Below are 23,076 nucleotides of genomic sequence, written 5' to 3'. Positions count from 1 at the left end.
TCTTTGCCGATCGGAGTGCTGGCGACAGCTTACGCCAGCACGGCAATTCTAAGGATGTGAAGCATTAATATTGTGAAAGAAAAAAATGAAGAAAGAAAAATACTAAGGAAAATTTTTAGATCTTTATGTGATGAGAATACTTGGAATGGAGGTCATGAAAAAATTGAAAAATTGTTAGAGCTGTACAAACACCGTAACATCGTTGATGGGCCAAAGAAGGGAATTTTGAACAAGGTTGCCGTACAGCATGAATGACAGATAATAGACTACTTGGAACAGTATTTTGCGGCACAATGGATGGAATAAGAGGAAGAGGAAGACTCAGAATTAGGTGGGGAGATAACATCTGTGAGGGCAGAACAAGGATGAACATCAACCCCAATTGGACAAACTGTGTACCTGACAAAAAGAGACTCGTAGAGCAGATTTACGGTCGATAAGCTCCTTGTCATATGTAAAGTTGAAAGCAGAGAAAATTCCAATCTCATGATACATCGGCATAATACCTTGGTTCATTATATGCAAGAGAAGAGCCATGCAACAAAGCTGAGCTATTCTCACAGCGACGACAACCATATCACAGTATGTAGGCCTATGTGAAAGTACGAAAGAACAGACACCACTTATATAATTAAGGCGCTGATGACCAATGACCCCGTTCAGTGCAGATATACTAACAACGCTAATGAGCAGGGGTACTACATCAGTAGTGTGTGGTATAGGCTGAGAATTTGTAGTGGTCAGCGCATCTGCCTAGTAAGCAGGAGGCACGGCTATGAATCCTGGTCCACCACAAATATGTGTCTTCATATCAAGGTACTATCACAGTACTGTACTTTGGCATCTGAAGCTTGTTGCACTAACCTCTCTTCTGTGTTGTACGTTTTGGTGACTTTACAGTGCAAACTTTTCACTATTGTGAAAATAAATATGTAACAAAATGAATAAACCAAAACTACGTTACATACTGAGCTGTCAGAGACCAAGGGTTCCTTCAACCAAAATACTCAGAAAATACCCCTGAACAAACTCCGAAATGTTGTTAGCGGAGTTCGGTGTTCAACCTGAATACGATAAGCTAAGCTCAATTTAATCCCAGTGGTGGCGCGCCAGTCGGAACGATGCTCTCTGCAGGGCGCAAGGGCGGCGGTAAGGGATGCAGGTTTTAGTCCCGGCCATGGCCGTCTCGTTATCGCGACCAGCCGCGCGCCCTTTCATCTTCACAGCGGCCGACCTGCACGCTGGAATGGATCTGAACATATCGCACCCAAGCCCACGCACGTAGACCCCCTCAACTTTTCTTCTGATCATCTGGCGACGACGGGACAATATACACCAGAAATATCGTGTGCTTTCTGCGATTCCTCGTGGCTGAACGCCCCGGCACCTCTACGAAACCTACAAGGTCAATCCAAAAAATTCGAGCGCTGTTTATATATATGCACCTGGTGTGTTACCCGAATTTCTTCGGAAGGCCTGAACACTGACTTCACACTTACGCTATCTGTTTCGCAGTACCTCCGCTGATGGGTTTTGTCTAGCCATGCGAAGCATGGTTATAACTGAACGTGTGCTAGTTGAGAAGGCCCTCGTGAAAAACGAGGGATCGTAGGAAATGAAACTTTGAGGAGGCATTTTTAAAGACATGTGGAAGAGAAATAACGAATAAACCACTGAAAGAAACACATTTTGATTTCCACATGAAAGGCTAACGTTTGTTCAATGCATACCTCGTTTTCGTTCCAGGTTACAATAGTTTTTCAACGTAACGATCATCTGCTTCCACGACAGCCTGTAACCGCAATAGAAATATCATTCCACAATTTTATGCAGCAGTTTTCGAACGGTGGGTCTTGGAATGTTGAGCTGTCGTGGCACAACTTGTGCACTGCTTGAAAATCACACATTGTATCCAGCATTCTCAGCCGTGACAATACTAATGTCTTCAACAATCTTTGACGCAACTGGCCGACGCTCTCTCCCTGGAGCATTTCCCAAATCGCCAGTTAATTCGAACTTCCGAATCATGATCTTTCCATATTCGTTGAATGTATCGATACTCGCGAAGAGCAGCAACACTGTTACTGTTGTTTTGATAAAACAGCTCTACGAGTAAAGCGCTGCTCTCCTCGCCTAGACCCATGTCGACTGTCTGCAACTGTAATGCATCGTGACACTAACACTACTAAGAAAGCAAATCCTGCAGCGCACAGTGTCAACTTCATTCCTGTAAAGTTTGCAACCCATACACTAAACAGTTTTCCATCTACACTGGGTCAAGTGGAGAAAGTTTAATTATAAGCGCTCTGTACAACAATAGAGCGACCGCTGCTTCGCTCGATCCAGTGATGTGATTGTTAGGACATTAACGCCATATACATATGTATTTTCATATTTTCGACGTACCAGTTCTTTCCTCCCGCTATATTTCTTTGTTAGTATTCTAGGATTTTCTGCTTAGCGGAGCGTATGAGTTCTTAAAGGAACAAAGAAATAAGTTTCCTGATTAATCTATTATGGTTTTCCATTTTTTGGTCTGACATTTTTAATTCTTTTCTGTTATTTTGTCCACGTATCTATATCTAAACTGGTGGACAAATTTAAAGACGGAAGTAACTTCACCACAATGAGTCACTGCCAAGTAACATACACTACTGGCCATTAAAATTGCTACACCACAAAGATGACGTGCTACAGACGCAAAATTTCACCAGCAGGAAGAAGATGCTGTGATATACAAATGATTGGCTTTTCAGAGTATTCACACAAAGTTGGCGCCGGTGGCGACACCTACAACGTGGTGACATGTGGAAAGTTTCCAACCGATTTCTCATACACAAACAGCAGTTGACCGGCGTTGGCTGGTGAAACGTACGTGTGATGCCTCCTGTAAGGAGGAGAAATGCGTACCATCACGTTTCCGACTTTGATAAAGATCGGCTTTAGCCTGTCGCGATTGCGGTTTATCGTATCGCCACATTGCTGCTCGCGTTGGTCGAGATCCAATGACTGTTACCAGAATATGGAATCGGTGGGTTCAGGAGGGTAATACGGAACGCCGTGCTCGATCCCAACGGCCTCTTATCACTAGCAGTCGAGATGGCAGGAATCTTATCCACATGGCTGTAACGGATCGTGCAGCCACGTCTCGATCCCTGAGTCAACAGATGGGAACGTTTGCAAGACAACAACCATGTGCACGAACAGTTCTACGACGTTTGCAGCAGCATGGACTATCAGCTCGGAGACCACGCCTGCCGTTACCCTTGACGCTGCATCACAGACAGGAGCGCCTGCGATGGTGTACTCAACGACGAACCTGGGTGCACGAATGGCAAAGCATCATTTTTTCGGATGAATCCAGGTTCTGTTTACAGCATGATGATGGTCGCATCTGTGTTTGGCGACATCGCGGTGAACGCACATTGGAAGTGTGTATTCGTCATCGCCATACTGGCGTGATGGTATGGGGTGCCGTTGGTTACACGTCTCGGTCACCTCTTGTTCGCATTGACGGCACTTTGAACAGTGGACGTTACATTTCAGATGTGTTACGACCCGTGGCTCTATCCTTCATTCCATCCCTGCGAAACCCTACATTTCAACAGGATAATGCGCGACCGCATGTTTCAGGTCCTGTACGGGCCTTACTGGACATAGAAAATGTTTGACTGCTGCCGTGGCCAGCACATTCTCCAGATCTCTCACCAATTTAAAACGTCTGGTCAATGGTGGCCGAGCAACTGGCTCGTCAAAATACGCCAGTCCCTATTCTTGATGAACTGTGGTATCGTGTTGAAGTTGCATGGGCAGCTGTACCTGTACACGCCATCCAAGCTTTGCTTGACTCAATGCCCAGTCGTATCAAGGCCTTTATTACGGCCATAAGTGGTTGTTATGCGTATTGATTTCTTAGAATCTATGCACCCAAATTGTGTGAAAATGTTATCACATGTCAGTTATAGTGTAATATATTTATCCAATGAATACCCATTTATCATCTGCAATTCTTCTTGGCGTAGCAATTTTAATGGCCAGTAGTGTATGTCATTACAACTGGCATAGAAAATATGTTTATAGATGCAGTGTGTGTCTATGTTGTATTGTAGGTCCGAAGATGGTCATTAATTCGAAATAAATATTTAAATCTGATCTTGGCTTTGAAGTATTTCTTTAAATATTACATACAATGTGCAGATCACCCCTTGAACAGAACGTCTGTAATCTATTGGAAGTTTAACTTAGAATTTTTAAAGACTATTAGGGGATATTTTCTGGTGGGCTATGTAGGCCAGGTATGTCCAACCAGTAGCCCGAGACGCCACATGCGGCCCAAAGAAAATATCAGTGCGATCCGAGAAGTGAGAATAATAATGAAATGTCTTCTATACAATGTCTAATTTTTCCATCTTGCGATTTTAGGGTAAAGAATAATAAAGTAATAAATTACTTAAAAGTGTGACCCATACACGTCCGTACGTGCTCCACAGTTTTTATTCTACATCTACATTTTTACTCTGCAAGCCACCCAACGCTGTATGGCGGAGGGGACTTTACGTGCCACTGTCATTACCTCCCTTTCCTGTTCCAGTCGCGTATGATTCGCGGGAAGAACGACTGCCGGAAAGCCTTCGTGCGCGCTCGAATCCCTCTAATTCATAATCTCACCGGGTGGTATAAGTAGGGGGAAGCAATATATTCGATACCTCATCCAGAAACGCACCCTCTCGAAACCTGGACAGCAAGCTACACCGCGATGCAGAGCGCCTCTCTTGCAGAGTCTGCCACTTGAGTTTGCTAAACATCTCCGTAACGCTATCACGCTTACCAAATAACCCTGTGACGAAACGCGCCGCTCTTATTTGGATGTTCTCTATCTCCTCTGTCAACCCGACCTGGTACGGATCCCACACTGACGAGCAATACTCAAGTATAGGTCGAACGAGTGTTTTGTAAGCCACCTCCTTTGTTGATGGACTACATTTTCTTAGGACTCTCCCAATGAATCTCAACCTGGTACCCGCCTTACCAACAATTAATTTTATGTGATCATTCCACTTCAAATCGTTCCTTACGCATACTCCCAGATATTTTACAGAAGTAACTGCTGCCAGTGTTTGTTCCGCTATCATATAATCATACTATAAAGGATCCTTCTTTCTATGTATTCGCAATACATAACATTTGTCTATGTTAAGGGTCAGTTGCCACTCCCTGCACCAAGTGCTTATCCGTTGCAGGTCTTCCTGCATTTCACTGGAATTTTCTAATGCTGCAACTTCTGTGTATACTACAGCATCATCCGCGAAAAGCCGCATGGAACTTCCGACACGATGTACTAGGTCATTTACATATATTGTGAAAAGCAATGGTCCCATAACACTCCCCTGTGGCACGCCAGAGGTTACTTTAACGTCTGTAGACGTCTCTCCATTGAGAACAACATGCTGTGTTCTGTTTGCTAAAGACTCTTCAATCGAGCCACACAGCTGGTCTTATATTCCATAGGCTCTTACTTTGTTTATCAGGCGACAGTGCGGAACTGTATCGAACGCCCTCCGGAAGTCAAGGATAATGGCATCTACCTGGGAGCCTGTATCTAATATTTTCTGGGTCTCATGAACAAATAAAGCGAGTTGGGTCTCACGCGATCGCTGTTAAGAGAGTTGGGTCTCACACGATCGCTGTTAAGAGAGTTGGGTCTCACACGATCGCTGCTTCCGGAATTCATGTTGAGTCCTACAGAGTAGATTCTGGGTTTCCAGAAATGACATGATACGCGAGCAAAAAAACATGTTCTAAAATTCTACAACAGATCAATGTCAGACATATAGGTCTATAGTTTTGCGCATCTGCTCGACGACACTTCTTGAAAACTGGAACTACCTGTGCTCTTTTCCAATCATTTGGAGCCTTCCCTTCCTCTAGAGACTTGCGGTACACGGCTGTTAGAAGGGGGGCAAGTTCTTTCGCGTACTCTGTGTAGAATCGAATTTGTATCCCGTCAGGTCCCGTGGACTTCCCTCTGTTGATTGATTTCAGTTGCTTTGCTATTTCTTGGACACTTCTACATCTACATCTATCTACATCTACATGACTACTCTGCAATTCACATTTAAGTGCTTGGCAGAGGGTTCATCGAACCACACTCATACTATCTCTCTACCATTCCAGTCCCTAACAGCGCGCGGGAAAAACGAACACCTAAACCTTTCTGTTCGAGCTCTGATTTCTCGTATTTTGTTTTGATGATCATTCCTACCTATGTAGGTTGGGCTCAAGAAAATATTTTCGCATTCGGAAGAGAACGTTGGTGAGTGAAATTTCGTAAAAAAATCTCGCTGCGACGAAAAACGTCTTTTTTGTAATGACTTCCATCCCAACTCGTGTATCATATCTGCCACACTCTCTCCCCTATTACGTGATAATACAAAACGAGCTGTCATTTTTTGCACCCTTTCGATGTCCTCCGTCAATCTCACCTGGTAAGGATCCCACACCGCGCAGCAATATTCTAACAGAGGACGAACGAGTATAGTGTAAGCTGTCTCTTTAGTGGACTTGTTGCGTCTTCTAAGTGTCCTGCCATTGAAACGCAACCTTTGGCTCGCCTTCCCCACAATATTATCTATGTGGTCTTTCCAACTGAAGTTGTTTGTAATTTTAACACCCAGGTACTTAGTTGAATTGACAGCCTTGAGAATTGTACTATTTGTCGAGTAATCGAATTCCAACGGATTTCTTTTGGAAATCATGTGGATCACCTCACACTTTTCGTTATTTAGCGTCAACTGCCACCTGCCACTCGTTACAGCAATATTTTCTAAATCGCTTTGCAACTGATACTGGTCTTCGGATGACCTTAATCTACAGTAAATTACAGCATCATCTGCGAACAACCTAAGAGAACTGCTCAGATTGTCACCCAGGTCATTTATATACACTCCTGGAAATGGAAAAAAGAACACACTGACACCGGTGTGTCAGACCCACCATACTTGCTCCGGACACTGCGAGAGGGCTGTACAAGCAATGATCACACGCACGGCACAGCGGACACACAAGGAACCGCGGTGCTGGCCGTCGAATGGCGCTAGCTGCGCAGCATTTGTGCACCGCCGCCGTCAGTGTCAGCCAGTTTGCCGTGGCATACGGAGCTCCATCGCAGTCTTTAACACTGGTAGCATGCCGCGACAGCGTGGACGTGAACCGTATGTGCAGTTGTCGGACTTTGAGCTAGGGCGTATAGTGGGCATGCGGGAGGCCGGGTGGAGGTACCGCCGAATTGTTCAACACGTGGGGCGTGAGGTCTCCACAGTACATCGATGTTGTCGCCAGTGGTCGGCGGAAGGTACACGTGCCCGTCGACCTGGGACCGGACCGCAGCGACGCACAGATGCACGCCAAGACCGTAGGATCCTACGCAGTGCCGTAGGGAACCGCACCGCCACTTCCCAGCAAATTAGGGACACTGTTGCTCCTGGGGTATCGGCGAGGACCATTCGCAACCGTCTCCATGAAGCTGGGCTACGGTCCCGCACACCGTTAGGCCGTCTTCCGCTCACGCCCCAACATCGTGCAGCCCGCCTCCAGTGGTGTCGCGACAGGCGTGAATGGAGGGACTAATGGAGACGTGTCGTCTTCAGCGATGAGATTCGCTTCTGCCTTGGTGTCAATGATGGTCGTATGCGTGTTTGGCGCCGTGCAGGTGAGCGCCACAATCAGGACTGCATACGACCGAGGCACACAGGGCCAACACCCGGCATCATGGTGTGGGGAGCGATCTCCTACACTGGCCGTACACCTCTGGTGATCGTCGAGGGGACACTGAATAGTGCACGGTACATCCAAACCGTCATCGAACCCATCGTTGTACCATTCCTAGACCGGCAAGGGAACTTGCTGTTCCAACAGGACAATGCACGTCCGCATGTATCCCGTGCCACCCAACGTGCTCTAGAAGGTGTAAGTCAACTACCCTGGCCAGCAAGATCTCCGGATCTGTCCCCCATTGAGCATGTTTGGGACTGGATGAAGCGTCGTCTCACGCGGTCTGCACGTCCAGCACGAACGCTGGTCCAACTGAGGCGCCAGGTGGAAATGGCATGGCAAGCCGTTCCACAGGACTACATCCAGCATCTCTACGATCGTCTCCATGGGAGAATAGCAGCCTGCATTGCTGCGAAAGGTGGATATACACTGTACTAGTGCCGACATTGTGCATGCTCTGTTGCCTGTGGTTCTGTCAGTGTGATCATGTGATGTATCTGACCCCAGGAATGTGTCAATAAAGTTTCCCCTTCCTGGGACAATGAATTCACGGTGTTCTTATTTCAATTTCCAGGAGTGTAGATCAGGAACATCAGAGGTCCCAGGACGCTTCCCTGGGGAACACCTGATATCACTTCAGTTTTACTCGATGATTTGCCGTCTATTACTACGAACTGCGACCTTCCCGACAGGAAATCACGAATCCAGTCTCACAACTGAGACGATACCCCATAGGCCCGCAGCTTGATTAGAAGTCGCTTGTGAGGATTATTTCGATTATTTCGATGTCAGCCATTTTTTCGTTCGTGCAAGGATTTAGTGATTTCAATTGCTTTTCTATGGTTATTATTAGTGTTGTATGGTTACTATTAGTGTTAAGTACATTGTGTGAGACCGAAAAGTACTTGTCTTCTTCCAGTGCGGCCCAGGTAAGCTTAAACTTTGGTCGCCTCTGATGTAAGCCGTGCATTTCCTGTGCATAATTTCGAGCATCATACAAAGGCCCGTAATCTGTTTTATTTGTAACACGTGTCTGACTGGAGGGTTGTTGTGTGCCGGCAGGCCGTGTGGCGCGGTTTGGCAGCATGCGGCCGTGAGCGCGCCGGAGCGGGGGCCATGCTGTGGACGCTCCTGGCGCTGAGCGTGGCGACGGCCGCTGCCGCGGCGACGCGCTTCCCCGACGAGGGCGGCGGGGTGAACGGGAGCGCGGCCGGGCTGCGGCTGCTGCACATGGTGCAGGACGCCGCGACGGGCCGCCTCTACGTGGGCGCCGTCAACCGGCTGCTGCAGCTGGACGCCGACTTGCGCGTCGAGCGCAGCGTCGTGACGGGCCCGCGGCCCGACTCGCCGCAGTGCCACGCGGCGGGTTGCGCATCAGATTCGACGGTGGAAAAACGTCTCACTGATAACTACAACAAGGTGCTCGTGCTCGACGCCGAGTCCCGGACGCTGATCGCGTGCGGCTCGGTGGCGCAGGGCGCGTGCGTCAAGTACAAGGCGGCGGACATCTCGCTGCCGCCCGAGTTCGTCGCCATCAGCATCGCCGCCAACGACGCCACCTCCTCGACGTACGCGTTCATCGGGCCCGAGCACTACAACCAGTGGGGGCGCTCCGACGTGCTGTACGTGGGCACCACCTTCACCAACAACGGCGAGTACCGCCACGACGTGCCCGCCATCTCGAGCCGCAACCTGTACACGCTCAACTTCGCCGAGTACTCCTTCTCGAAGCAGTCGCTGCTGCGCATCGACGTCAAGTACCGCGACCACTTCCTCGTCAAGTACGTGTACGGCTTCAACGCGAGCGACTACGCGTACTTCGTGATCGTGCAGAAGCAGAGCCCGCTGCCGGGCCAGGAGGAGCTGGGCCACGTCTCGCGCCTGGCGCGCACCTGCATCAACGACGCCAACTACGACAGCTACACGGAGGTGACGCTGTCGTGCGGCGACGGCTACAACATCGTGACGGACGCCAAGGTGGCGGCCGCCGGCGGCGACCTGGCGGCGGCGCTGGGCGTGCGCGCCGGGGAGCCCGCGCTCTTCGCCGCCTTCTCGCCCAGCCGCGGCATCGGGCCCGAGCCGCAGCCGCGCTCCGCCCTCTGCGTCTACAGCCTCAGCGAAGTGGAGCTCAAGTTCAACGAGAACATCCACATGTGCTTCAACGGCAGCATCAAGTACCGCAACATGGGATACGTGTCCGGCCTCATCCTCGACGGCAAATGCCCCATGGCTGGGGTGAGTACTCTCCCTCTACCTCGTCTTACAAACTTGCGATAATCTGTCGAACAGCTGGTCTGCTCGGCGAATGCAACCCGAAACCTTCCTACATCTACATCTACGTACATACTCCGCATTCCACCGTACGGAGCGTGGCGGAGGGTACCTCGTACCACAACTAGCATCTTCTCTCCCTGTTCCACTCCCAAACAGAAGGAGGGCAAAATGACTGTCTATATGCCTCTGTACGAGCCCTAATCTCTCTTATCTTTGTGGTCTTTCCGCGAAGCGGCAGTAAAATTGTACTGCAGTAAGCCTCGTATGCTGGTTCTCTAAATTTCCTCGGTAGCGATTCACGAACAGAGCGCCTCCTTTCCTCTAGAGCAGGGGTCTCCAAACTTGTTAGTCCGCGGGCCACATTGACTCCTCCACGAAGTCATAAGGGCCGATATCTATCTAGTGGGATTAAAGCACCCTAGCACTCCATGATCACCGTAATGTAAGGCTAAAGGAAAGATGAAATCGCAAAAATCTAAGGTTGTGGGAATATGTTCAAATGTGTGTGAAATCTTATGGGACTTAACTGCTAATGTCATCAGTCCCTAAGATTACACACTACTTAGCCTAAATTATCCTAAGGACAAACACACACACACACACACACACACACACACACACACACACACACACATGCCCGAGGGAGGACTCGAACCTCCGCCGGGACCAGCCCCACAGTCGATGACTGCAGCGCCTCAGACCGCTCGGCTAGTATCGCGCGGCTGTTGTGGGAACAGCTAGCACTGAAACGAACTTCGATTTTTATTTAATTGCATAATTTAATTGGTGGACGTACCTGACCGAAATTCTGGCGTATTTTATTCTGGCGAATTCCACCGACAAAAAAGTGTGACACTGCACATTCTTTACGAAAGCGCCCTGCAAAGTTAACGAAATCTCAAAATCATTGTTAGCAACACTATTACTGCAAGACGTAAAAGAGGTAGAGTACGTCAAAGCATTGTTATTTCAAGCGGCGCAACAATAAGTTTAGTTATGTAGACTTGTAGCGATAGGCCTCGAAACTCAATTGTTGGCAGTATAGACACCACCTCAAATATTTGGCGGGTCCTATACTAGGGATGTCCGGCCAGCTAACGCGGGCCGCTTTGCCGGCCCTCGCGTGCCGCTTTCGGCCCGCGGGCCGTAGTTTGGAGACCCCTGCTCCAGAGACTCCCACCCGAGTCCCTGAAGCATTTCCGTAACACTCGCGTGATGATCAAAGCTACCAGTAACAAATCTAGCAGCCCGCCTCTGAATTGCTTCTATGTCCTCCCTCAATCCGACCTGATAGGGATCCCAGACGCTCGAGCAGTACTCAAGAATAGGTAGTATTAATGTTTTATAAGCGATCTCCTTTACGGATGAACCACATCTTTCCAAAATTCTAACGATGAACCGAAGACGACTATCCGCCTTCCCCACAATTTCCATGACATGCTTGTCCCACTTCGTATCGCTCTGCAATGTTACGCCCAAATATTTAATCGACGTGACTGTGCCAAGCGCTACGCTACTAATGGAGTATTCAAACATTACAGGATTGTTTTTCCTATTCATCTGCATTAATTTACTTTTATCTATATTTAGAGTTAGCTGCCTGTGCCTCATCGGACAGTTGAGATGATTATCGAAGAGAGATTTTGTTATCACGTCATTGTTGTAGGGATTTGAAAGGGAACGGTCGTGCCGGCCTTTGTAGCCTAGCGGTTCTAGGCGCTGCAGTCCGAAACCGCGCTACTGCTACGGTCGCAGCTTCGAATCCTGCCTCGGGCATGGATGTGTGTGATGTCCTTCTAAGTATAGGGGATGTTAAGTCCCATAGTGCTCAGAGGCGTTTCAACCATTTGGAAAGGTCGTAATCATCATCTGGATATTGTAGCTCTTCTTATTTCCCTGATTTCCTAAGAAAAACTGGAGCGGAATTTCGCCTTGTACAGGACATTTTATAGTTTTGTTAAAAGCACTCCGTCGTCGGGCCACATGTGGCTCATCGGGACCATCCGACCGCCGTGTCATCCTCGGATGAGTATGCGGATAGGAGGGGCGTGCGCTCAGCAACTGCTCTCCCGGTCGTTATGATAATTTTCTGTGACCAGAGCCCCTACTATTCGGTAGAGTAGCTCCTCAATTGGCATCACGAGGCTGAGTGCACCCCGAAAAATGGCAACAGAGCATAGCGGCCCGGACGGTCACCCTTCCAAGTGCTGGCCACACCGAACAGACCTTAACTTCGGGAACCGGTGTAACCACTGCGGCAAAGCCGTTGCCGTAGTTTTCTTAATACCCAGATATATTACAGCCCTTTCTGTGCTATATTGAGATTTTTGTTTATTTTTCTCTGAGAGTCATGGAGCGATTCTCAGCCTGAAATTAGCAGAAAAAAGAAAAATATAGAAAGCCTTTCGTTGTGTTCAGATGATAAACTGCAGACTGCACTGTTTGGTGGATGTAAGGAGTGATCAAAAAGCTTCCGTTGGAAGGTCTTACAGTTCGGAAACGATTTGCCAATCAGGTAAAATCATTGAGGCAATCGTCCCACCGACGCCCACACTGAAGATATCCGTTTGATAAAACGCCATGTCCTGCTGCGTGAAGAAGTTCGTAACTGCCTCCTGCAAATCCTCGTCCGAGAGAGGTCGTTGACCATTCAAGACCTTTTTTAGGAGAGTGCGAAGGCGTGATAATCGCATGGGCAGAAGTCAGTACTACAGGGCGGGTGCTCGAGGCTGGTCCCAGATCGACAGGTCGAATCGTGACCAGCACGGGACTTAACGCACCATTCCACAATGGTTGTTTTCGACAGACAGACTGCCACATTCATATTTTTCATTCTCTGATAGATGTCCACCCGCGTTGTCCTTCGGCAATCAAGAAGACAATAACAACACGTTGATACCGTTTCTACGGTCGCCTTAGTTTTCCTTTCTGCGTGTACCGCATGTACGTCAGTAAGACACGAATGCCCACTAATCCCTTGCCTGCATGTCGGTACTTATATACCCGCATCGCAGTCGTGTTACGTTGCTTATACGCAGAAGCAATGCTCTCAGACGGAAACTTTATGATCGCCCCCTTATATAAAGCTACCGGCATACAAAACTAATGGCGTCATATGAGGTATGTGAACAAAACTGTAGCTCCGTTATTTCCAATTGTAGTATCCTAGACCTAAATCTTCAAGATTAGCGTAAGTGGACAACATACAGCGCCTCCACTCAGAGACATACACAGTATCATAACAGAATACCTCTTGTAAACTAAAGTAAAACTTTTGATGTATAATAATCGCTCCTTTGCAAATATAAATACTTTTCAGCCAGAAATTCAGATAAATTACACAAAATGTTTACATGTAGCAATTTTTTCAGAAAGAAAATAAACAAAAGTGCTTAAACATGTTTGGCTGATAGGAAAACTATAAAGTGGTGTCTCGCATCAGGCGGAATTCCTCTCCAGTAGAACTATCAGTCGTAGGTAAATAAGATGGTAGACTTGGTTTCGGTGGCAGAATACTATAGAAAAGCCATCAGTGTACAACGGAGATTGCCTACAAAACTCTCGTGCGACCCATCCTGGATACCGCTTAAGTGTGGGAGGGACGTACCAGATAAGTCTAACGTGGGATGTTCAACATCTGCACACAGATGCAACATGAATGGTCACAGATTTGTGTAACCCAAGTGAGAGCATCACGGAGGTGCTGAGAAACCTAAACAGGCAAACGCTTGAACATCGGTGCAGACTATCTCGTGAAGGGCTGATTACTAAGTTTCAAGAACCAACTTAAGTGCTCAGTACTGGAATATACAACCACCCTCTATGTTTCGCTCTCGTAAGGACTGCAAAGACGAGAGCGAATCAACTACAGCGCCCACGTAGGCGTTTGAGCAAACATTCGTCCCTCACTCCATGCTTGAATGGAGCGGTAGGAATTCCTGATAACTTGTACAATGGGAAGTACTCTCTGCCATGCATTTCATATTGGTTTGCAGAGTATAGATGTAGATTTAGGCTGTACCTGAGACATGTCGCGTTCTCCATTATCACAAGGGGACGAAATAATGCGTCACCACCAGATAATCGGAAGAGTGACCTTTACGAATGACTTTTGCCTTAAGTGTTTACATACACTCGAAGACCTAAGGGGAAAAAAAAAACGGCGCACCATGAAGGCATTATCTGACTGGGGCAGAAATCGATAGAAGTGATGTGCATGTACAAACAAATAAGTTATTACAGTTCCAGAGAAATTGGATGATTTACTCGAGAGAAATAGCTTCACAAATTGAGCAAGTCAATAAAGAATTCGTCCACCTCTGGCCCTTATGTAAACAGTTATTCGGCTTGGCATTGATTTAGAGTTGTTAAATGCCCTCCTAAGGGATACTGTGCCAAATTCTGTCTGACTGGCGCGTAAGGTAGTCAAAATCACGAGACGGTAGGAGATCCTTTCCCATTATTGCTCCAAACGTTCTCTATTGGGAAGAGATCTGACGACCTTGCTGGGCAAAGCAGGGTTTGGGAAGCACGAAGACAAGCAAAAAAAGCAATTGTCGTGTGTGGGCGACGCTGAAACGTAACCCTAGAATGGCTTGCCATGAAGAACAATAAAACGGGGCGTAGTACATTGTCGACGTACCGCTGTGCTGTATGGGTGCAGCGGATGACAACCGAAGGAGTCCTTATATGAAATGAAGCCTGGTTGTCTGGCTCTATGGCGGACGACGGTCAGGTTGGTATCCCACCACTGTCCAGGGCGTCTCCAGACTCGTCTTCTGCCTGGAATCTCACTGACTTTAGTAGAAGTGTCTTCAGCGATGAGTTCCTCGTCCAACTGAGCGCCGGTGACCAGCAAAGACGTGTCTGCTACGCAACAGTTCTGAGTTCTCTAGCGGCAGAGGCCTGCAAGTACGTAATTATGAATAAAGATTTAGAATGTTAATAACTTTTTTTATTTAAAAAGCTGTAAGAGTCTGCACTTTAAAAAATCGAAAGCATTACTTTTCAACAAGCCCTCGTAGCTCTGTCAAGCAGAGTTAGGGAACGTTTACAGTGCACGCTGAATTAATGTGGAGGAGCATTCAATATACTCTGCGTTGACTGCGTGTCGTATTTTAAACCTATGTGCCCAGACTGGAACTCGAACAAGTCCTTTGCTTTTCGCGGCCAGTCAGCTACCAGATGATCTATCTGCGGACGTCTCCTATCTCTCGAAGCATAAATCGGTTGTAATGACCTCGTCGTCCACCATACGTTAATCCTCATTTTCCTTAGTTTCAAAGTATCGTCTTTCAAAGGCTTCTGCCCTTTACTTGTAACGCCTGGAGAGGTTCTCCCACGGACCTGAGACACTAGCATCTGCGAGAGGATGGATACAAAGGGTACTTCGGCTTACCCACAGCCTCACAACTGTTGGAGAGAATTAATTCTGCCAGTCTACGAGGCGTACAAGGGGAAGGAGGCGAAATGCTTTGAGTCCGTCCGTCGCGCGTGCAGTTGGTAGCACGCTGCCAGCAACAAGCGAGGATCTGGGTCGAACTCCCAGTCCGGCACATAGTTCTAACTTGTTACGTACGGCCAATGACACATATATTTCCCGTAGATTAAGAGAATTCATTCTTACCTAATACACTCTGACTTAACAGTAGGACCTAGGGAAAATGATATGACGCATGCCCAATCGCCTGGAGCTCAACAAACATTGCGTTAAAACTTTTGATTGGCCCCACACATGTCCATCTCTAACAACGCAGGAAAGAGTAAGCTTCAGGGAACGAATGGGAACTATATTTCACTGTTACATGAGGATGTCCCACGTCGTGATATATAAATTGTACAGAGTTTCACAAAAAAGAAAAATGCATATCACTAGAAACCGTCGTAATATTCTTTACCACTAAAATTTTTCAATCCCTTTTCATGCCATCATACAATAAAATTATTATTATAGTACATCTACGAATTTCGATGAAGAGTTGTAAAAAGATCAGAAGTTCGTTCTAAATTGGTCTCTCCTCTTTTATGCTTCAAATATCAGTAAGCAGAAAACTTCAAAATCCATGTACACAATGTTTTCCTTTGCAACTAAGAAACTGTGGCAGCGGTTACTTTTTTAAAGGATTTTATGCGGAGCTACAGATGCAAAATTTTGTAAAAACGTGTTGGTTCAATTGCTCACGTTCTTCAAAATGTTTCTCATAATCTGATCATCTTATGTAGTGTTAATGAGTGTTTCTGCTGCAATATTCTTACGGACGCATAATTGAGACCGACCTTTGTGGTCCAGCGGTTGAGTCCCTGGACTCGCGTTCAGGAAGATGGGTATTCAGATCCCAGAACACCTGTCTACGTTCAGGTTTTCCGTGGTTTCCGTAAATTTCTTAATTCAAATGCTAGTATGGTTCATTTGAACAGGACACGATCAATTTTCCTTCTCATCCTGCGCCCGGTCCGAGCTTGTACTCCCTGTATTTTCTAATTACTCAGATAACATTTTTGCGATATTCCTGTACAGAGTAAATCAATTTACCATGGGCCTGTTTTGCGTTTGAGTGCTTAGTGGAAAACTGTTGTAATAATTGCATATCCAATACAGCTAAAAACCTTAAGTCTGAAAAAATTGACTGTGTGCCTGGGTGCTGCGGAAACTCCAACATTATTGAGACCACGAGACGAACGCCTTACGTGCGAAGGATATATAGCATGTACCGATACGCAAGGGAACCAGTTAGCCTATTCTACGCACATACACCTCGAAAATAGAATAAATAGCATCGAGCAAGGGCAAACTGCGGTTCCCATAAGACTAGGAGCTAGTGCGTCGAAAACGTGAAACTCACGGGACGTTCAGGTACTGTCGTCATCAGTATCCGCAGGAATCTGCGGCTATTTCACGCAGTGTTGCTTGTCTGTTATCACTGACAACTCCACGCAAACGCCGCTGCTCTCGGTCGTTAAGTGAAGGCCACCGGCCACTATGTTGTCCGTGGTGAGAGGTAATGCCTGAAATTTGGTATTTCCGACACACTCTTGACACTGTGGATCTTGGTATATTGAATTTCCTATTTACAAAATGGAATATCCCATGCATCTAACTGCAACCACCATTCCGCGTTCAAAGTCTGTTAATTTCCGTCATGCTGCCATAATCACGTCAGACACCTGAATACAAATAACAGCTCCGTCAATGCCCTACCTTTTGTATCGTGTTTACGCGATACTACCGCTATTTGTATATGTGCACATCGCAGTACCATGGCTTCTGTCAACTAAGTGTAGATCAATTTGTACTTCGGAATCTCGTCCGTTTAGAAACAAGAATGGTCGCAGTCTGTAGCACAACTGACAGAAGAGAACAGCCGTGTGGAAAGCACAGGCGTCTCATGGTTAACCTTTCACCGCAAAAGGTTGTGGATTTTGTTTCTTTACTTATTTCTGTCTTACCCTGATTACCCAAGAGTTCTCCGAGACAATTATCACAAATGATAAGACAAGTTACATTCGGTAATTACTAGTGGTTTATTTTAAAATTGTGTTTTCAATTCTGGGCGGCGCTTAATACTGCGAATAAGGTGTAAATAGATGTATATTGCGACAGAAAGAGCAACCAGTTGTTGTTTCTTGTAGTGGGGTACTCAACCTGCCATATCATAGCGTTTGACGCTCTGCAGGCTCATTGCCATACGGTGGCATTTATAGACCATAATTTCGTAAGTTACGTGCAGTTCGTCGTCAGAGTTGTAGTGCTGATGACAGCTAATAATTTTTAACAGTACCTAGTGGTACGCCTATAAAATCGATAATATTGTCATTATTTACAAGTTACACAACGTGTCTCCTTCTACGATGCAATGGTGAAGCTAGTTGTCACCAACCCAAAGCCAGCCTTGGTGGCCAAGCGGTTCTAGGCGTTTCAGTTCCGAACCGCGTGACTGCTACTGTCGCAGGTTCGAATCCTGCATCGGGCATGGATGTATGTGATGTCCTTAGGTTAGTTAGGTTTAAGTAGTTCTAAGTTCTGGGGGACTGATGACCTCAGATGTTAAGTCCCATAGTGCTCAGAGCCATTTGAACCATTTTTGAACCAACCCAAAGATCTGTTTGAAGACTACAGTGTTTCACTGTTCCAGCAAACAGACCACAGCATGTCATTCTCAATGGAGATCAATTTTCAGACGTAAAAGTAATTTCCGGCGTACAACAAGAGAATGTTAAAAGTGTATTACTTTTCATAGTTTATGTAAATGGCCTACTCCATTACGTCGGCTGTTCCATAAGGCTTTTCGATAATGATGCCGTTCTGTACAGAGAAATGTCGACGCACGTGTATTGTAGCGAAGTGCAGGAATATCTGTAGAGAGTCGACGTTTGGTGCAGGGAGTGCCAGTTGACCCTCAGCGTAAACAAACGTAACATATTGTGAATACATACATAGACAAATAGGCACTTTACTATATGATTACACGATAGCAGAACAGTCAGTGGAAGTATGCGTACGGAGCGATTTGAAGTGGGACGACAACATAAAATTAATCGTAAGTAAGGGAGATACCAGGCTTGAGATTCATTCGAAGAATCCAATGGAAATAAAGTCCACCAACAAAGGAGGAGACTTACAAAATATTTACTCGACCAGTATCTGAACATTACTCGCTAGTGTGATACCCACACCAGAGAGGAGTGATAGAAGAAATAGAGAAGATCCAAAGAAGAAAAGCAATTTTCTTTACCGTTTCATTCAGTAAGCGCGAAAGCAGACGCAGCAAGAAAGGTGTTTTGCATCACGGCATGGTCTACTGCTAAAATTTCTAGAGTTCGCGTTTCTAGAAGAGTCAACCAATGTATTGCTTCCTCCCATGTATAACTCGCGAAAAGACCATGAAGATCAAATTAGAAAGATACCGTTGTAACAAAGATAGTGTAAGTGATGGTTTGCGTGTATTTGATGTTCCGTACAATGGACGAGGCGCAATACTTTCTAGCCGCAAAAAGACGCAAGTGAGGCAGAAAATCACACATGCAAAAATCACCAAACAAATTCACGTAAACAAATGGACAAATAAATTTAAAATTAGCCTAAATTCTTGAAACACGATGAGCTAAGAATCAAAACGTAAGTAACTGGGCAATCGTTCTTCCTGCGAACCATTCGTAGCTGGAACAGGAAAAGGGGGAAGCTATAATGGCACACAAAGTACCCTCCGCCACACGCCATAAGGTGGTTTGCAGAGTATAGATGTAGGTGTAATAGATATAGTGCTACTAAAAGCGGTACATCCTTACCTTCCTCCGATCTTGAAACTAACTTACACAACCAGCTATATAAGGACCTACAGTTTAACATGTACTTTAAACGACCGTAACACATTGCATTTTCTATATAAACCAATCATCAACAGAAGTGAAGGAAGCAGTAAGTCATTAAGATTCACAAAATCGTCGGGCGATCGATCTCCGATCCGTTGAGTCTGTAGTCTGTCACTTATTCGCTGCGCCAGGAGTCATACTCTGTAAGAGAAAACCAACTCTCTGTTGTGTTAACTAAATGTTAGGACTCTAACAACCGATAGAGAGATGTATGATAAATTAGATTCTCGCCACCTGCACTATGTCCCACGCAATTGCATGCGCATTAATCTAAACTTGTTGGCAGTGTTTTTTTGCTTTCCAGCCTTCATGCCCAGTACCACATGATGGAAATATGTTTCTCATTGATTTGAAATCGAAATATTTGAAAATGTGCACAGCACTACGTCAACATCAACACTACAGTGCCGTAACTGAGAACGATCCTAAGCACAGTTCCCGCAGAGTTATATTTTCTCGGTGCATCATTTCTCGTGACGCAAAATGCTCCTCAGTTTAGAGTCATCTTCGGCAATCACTTACCACGTGTAAGCTCGAAATAACTCAATGTGAACCAATGTCAAGCTTAAATCCTATGTTTAAATCCAGAGTAAAGCATCTCATACTGCTGGCTAGTGTCACTTATCTGCTGCGGTTTCCGGTACGTGTAGTGGCTAACAACAGTGTGCACACTTCTGCAGTTTATATTTGTCGATGAACACCTTCTAGTTCTTGCGTGTAAGGAAATAAGTCACTGCTTTGTATAGCAATGTGTCTGCTAATTGGCTAGCTGTAGGTTTGCAAATACGTTCCGACTGCTAACCGAAATGCCCAGTCGATCTTGGTTCACAGATACACAGTTTTTGAAGAGAGGAATAAACTGTGTTTATTTTAGAAAGCAATTAAGTCTGCGGCGGAACGCACTGCGCATGAAAATTAACAACCTGAATGGACGATGGAAGTTTCACTGGGATCACATGGGAATGAAAGATACACTTTCACGGTACGTGTTGTGGGCTGTGGCCATAGCGTACCGCATCCTCTGTTACTTCCTGCAAAAATTACTCTAAAAGAATTAAATTCATTGCAATATTACCGTGTAGTAGGAACAATCGGGTTGCTTAAGGCATAGGGCTCCCATTAGAGAGGAACGAGGTTCAAATCTTCGTCCAGTTGTCAATGATTTTCGTAGTTCCCTAAATCAGTTACGGCAAATTCCATTGAAATGGACATAGCCAATTTCGTTCTGCATCTGTGTCCGGTGGGAGTTTGTGTTCCGTGTTTAATGACCTCTTCGTCGACGGGAAGTGAAACTCTGCTCTTCCTTCCTTTAGGATCAGTCTAGAACCTCGTCGTCACCACGATCATTAATAACGCTGCACTAGCTCAGTTGAACAAAAATGGACAGACATCTGCGAATGACTTGTTGATGGAACCACCGAAGATCGGATGAGCACTATGGTGATTTTCACCACTCATCTTCTAAACAAAACAACATTTTTTTTTAAAATCTCCACACCATCTCGTCTGCAATTGCCTTCGCAGCTGTACTATAGTTAGTTCGCAGCAAATAAACTACTATGAAATTGTCTGCATGTGTTGAAATAGGGGGGTTGGAGAAAAACATGGAAACAAGGTGAGAAATGCATGCTTGAACGTAAATGCAGATGCTAGCCCAGCCTGCAGGTTACGCTGTTGTATTTGACCGCGAACGGCACTTGCGCAATGTCTGCAATACATTGCGCGTGTCAGTCGTGATCAGAACATTGTTCTGTGTTGTTGTGAGTGCATTATGACGGAGTTAAGTGAATTCAAACGTTCGCAAATAGCTGGTGGTCTTATGGTGGGGGCTTCCCCAACCAAGGGAACTGAAGTGTTCGGTGTTTCAGGGGACGTCATATCAAAGATCTATCAGTTACAGGTAAAGCGGAATAATATCATCCGCTAAATCGCAACGCGAACGAAAGCATATGTTAAGTGATCGTGATGGACGGTCGTTGAAGACGATTTTGACGAAAAATAAGAGGATGACAGCTGCAAAAGTCACTGGAGAACTGAATGTCGCACTCGTGAACATTTTCACTATCAAAGCAACACGAAGGGAGCTTCGTAATCTAGGAATGTAGGATGAGGTGGGATTCTAAAACCACTCATCAGTAATTCAAATGCCCGTGATAGGAAAACGTGGTGCCGAAGCCATAAAACCAGGATTACTCGTACTGAGAAATGGAAGAATGTCGTTTGGTAGGATGAGTCTTGTTTCACGTCGTTTCCAACTTCTGGTTGAGTTTGCGTCCTAAGAGTGAAATATGGCGGTAGCTCGATGATGATTTGGGCAGCCACATTGCAGTATTTCTTGGTCCCTATGGTTACTCTGCAAAGCAGCGTTCCTGCCAAGGATTATATGACTATTTTGTCCTTCCCACGGTACAACGTTTGTATCCCAATAGTGGTGCTGTGTTCCAATTTGACAGGACCCGTGTTTACACAGCTCTCATCCTAAAGGACTGGTTTAGTGAGCAGTGGTCATCAACAGTTCAATGTCGGTGTTGACGGACCATGCGAGGCGTAAAGTTTTCTGTCGTGCAGCCATCAATGTTACAGGAGTGGGCCTTCGTTGAATGGTTCGCTCGCTGATACTCGTTGAAGGCCAGGTACTGAAATCTGCAGCAATTGGTGGAAGTGTTGCACTTGTGTCACGTTGAACGATTCTGTTCAGTCGTCGTTGGTCCCGGTTTGCTAGTTCTTTTTTTCGGCCTCAGAGAAGTCGGAGATTTGATGTTTTACCGGATTCCTGATTTTCGCAGTACACTCCTGAAAAGGTCGTAAGGGAAAATCCCCACTTCATCGTTGCCTCGGAGATGCTGTGTCCCATTGCTTGTGCGCCGACTATAACACCACGTTCAAACTCACTCAAATCTTGATAACCTGCCATTGTAGCAGCAGTAACCGGTCTAACAACTGCGCCAGACACATGTTGTCTTATATAGGCGTTGCCGACCGCAGCGCCGTATTCTGCCTCTTTACATACCTCTGTTTTTGAATGCGCATGTCTATACCAATTCCCTTGGCCCTTCAGTGTATGGTATCATTTATACCGTACAGAAACTGACGTTTTACATTCGAGTATTGTTCATAGTCTAGCACGACATATAGATGTGCTGGACTTGATCATTATTTTGAAAGAGTGATTGTCTTTTTATGAGCCATTACAATGTGGAGTTTCAGCTATGTCGAACTGTAACACCCAGATATTTTTATCTGATGCACCCTTGGATTCAATTATCTTGTCTTTCAACAGGATAAATGTTCTTTTTGTTACGGATTTTAATAGCGCGCTCCACAATTTGGGTCCGCAGCTCGTGGTCGTGCGGTAGCGTTCTCGCTTCCCACGCCCGGGTTCGATTCCCGGCGGGGTCAGGGATTTTCTCTGCCTCGTGATGACTGGGTATTGTGTGCTGTCCTTAGGTTAGTTAGGTGTAAGTAATTCTAAGTTCTAGAGGACTGATGACCATAGATGTTAAGTCCCATAGTGCTCAGAGCCATTTGAACCATTTTTTTCCACAATTTGGTAGCAGTCTGTTGAGGCTGCTGTCTTCGTTGGAATTTTTGACTGTTGTGGCTGAGAAAACGGTTTTAACGGGTCTGAGTAATTCACGCCGGCACCGTTAACAGATACAATGA

General features: G+C 46.1%; 1 protein-coding gene across 1 annotated transcript in view; it reads left to right on the top strand.

Moving 5' to 3' along the window:
• The window catches only part of LOC126299622 (plexin-B), a 1,140,690-nt gene that overhangs the window by 222,061 nt on the left and 895,553 nt on the right, over positions 1 to 23,076 (top strand). Inside the window, exon 2 of the mRNA XM_049991664.1 lies at positions 8,833 to 10,005. Within this exon, the coding sequence (XP_049847621.1) occupies positions 8,833 to 10,005 (1,173 nt within the window). The remainder of the gene's footprint in view (positions 1 to 8,832; positions 10,006 to 23,076) is intronic.

The sequence above is a fragment of the Schistocerca gregaria genome, chromosome X, assembly GCF_023897955.1.
Source record: "Schistocerca gregaria isolate iqSchGreg1 chromosome X, iqSchGreg1.2, whole genome shotgun sequence".
Taxonomy (NCBI): Eukaryota; Metazoa; Arthropoda; class Insecta; order Orthoptera; family Acrididae; genus Schistocerca; species Schistocerca gregaria.
Note: the sequence above shows the minus strand (reverse complement) of the source record. Positions and strands in the feature narration are given on the sequence as shown.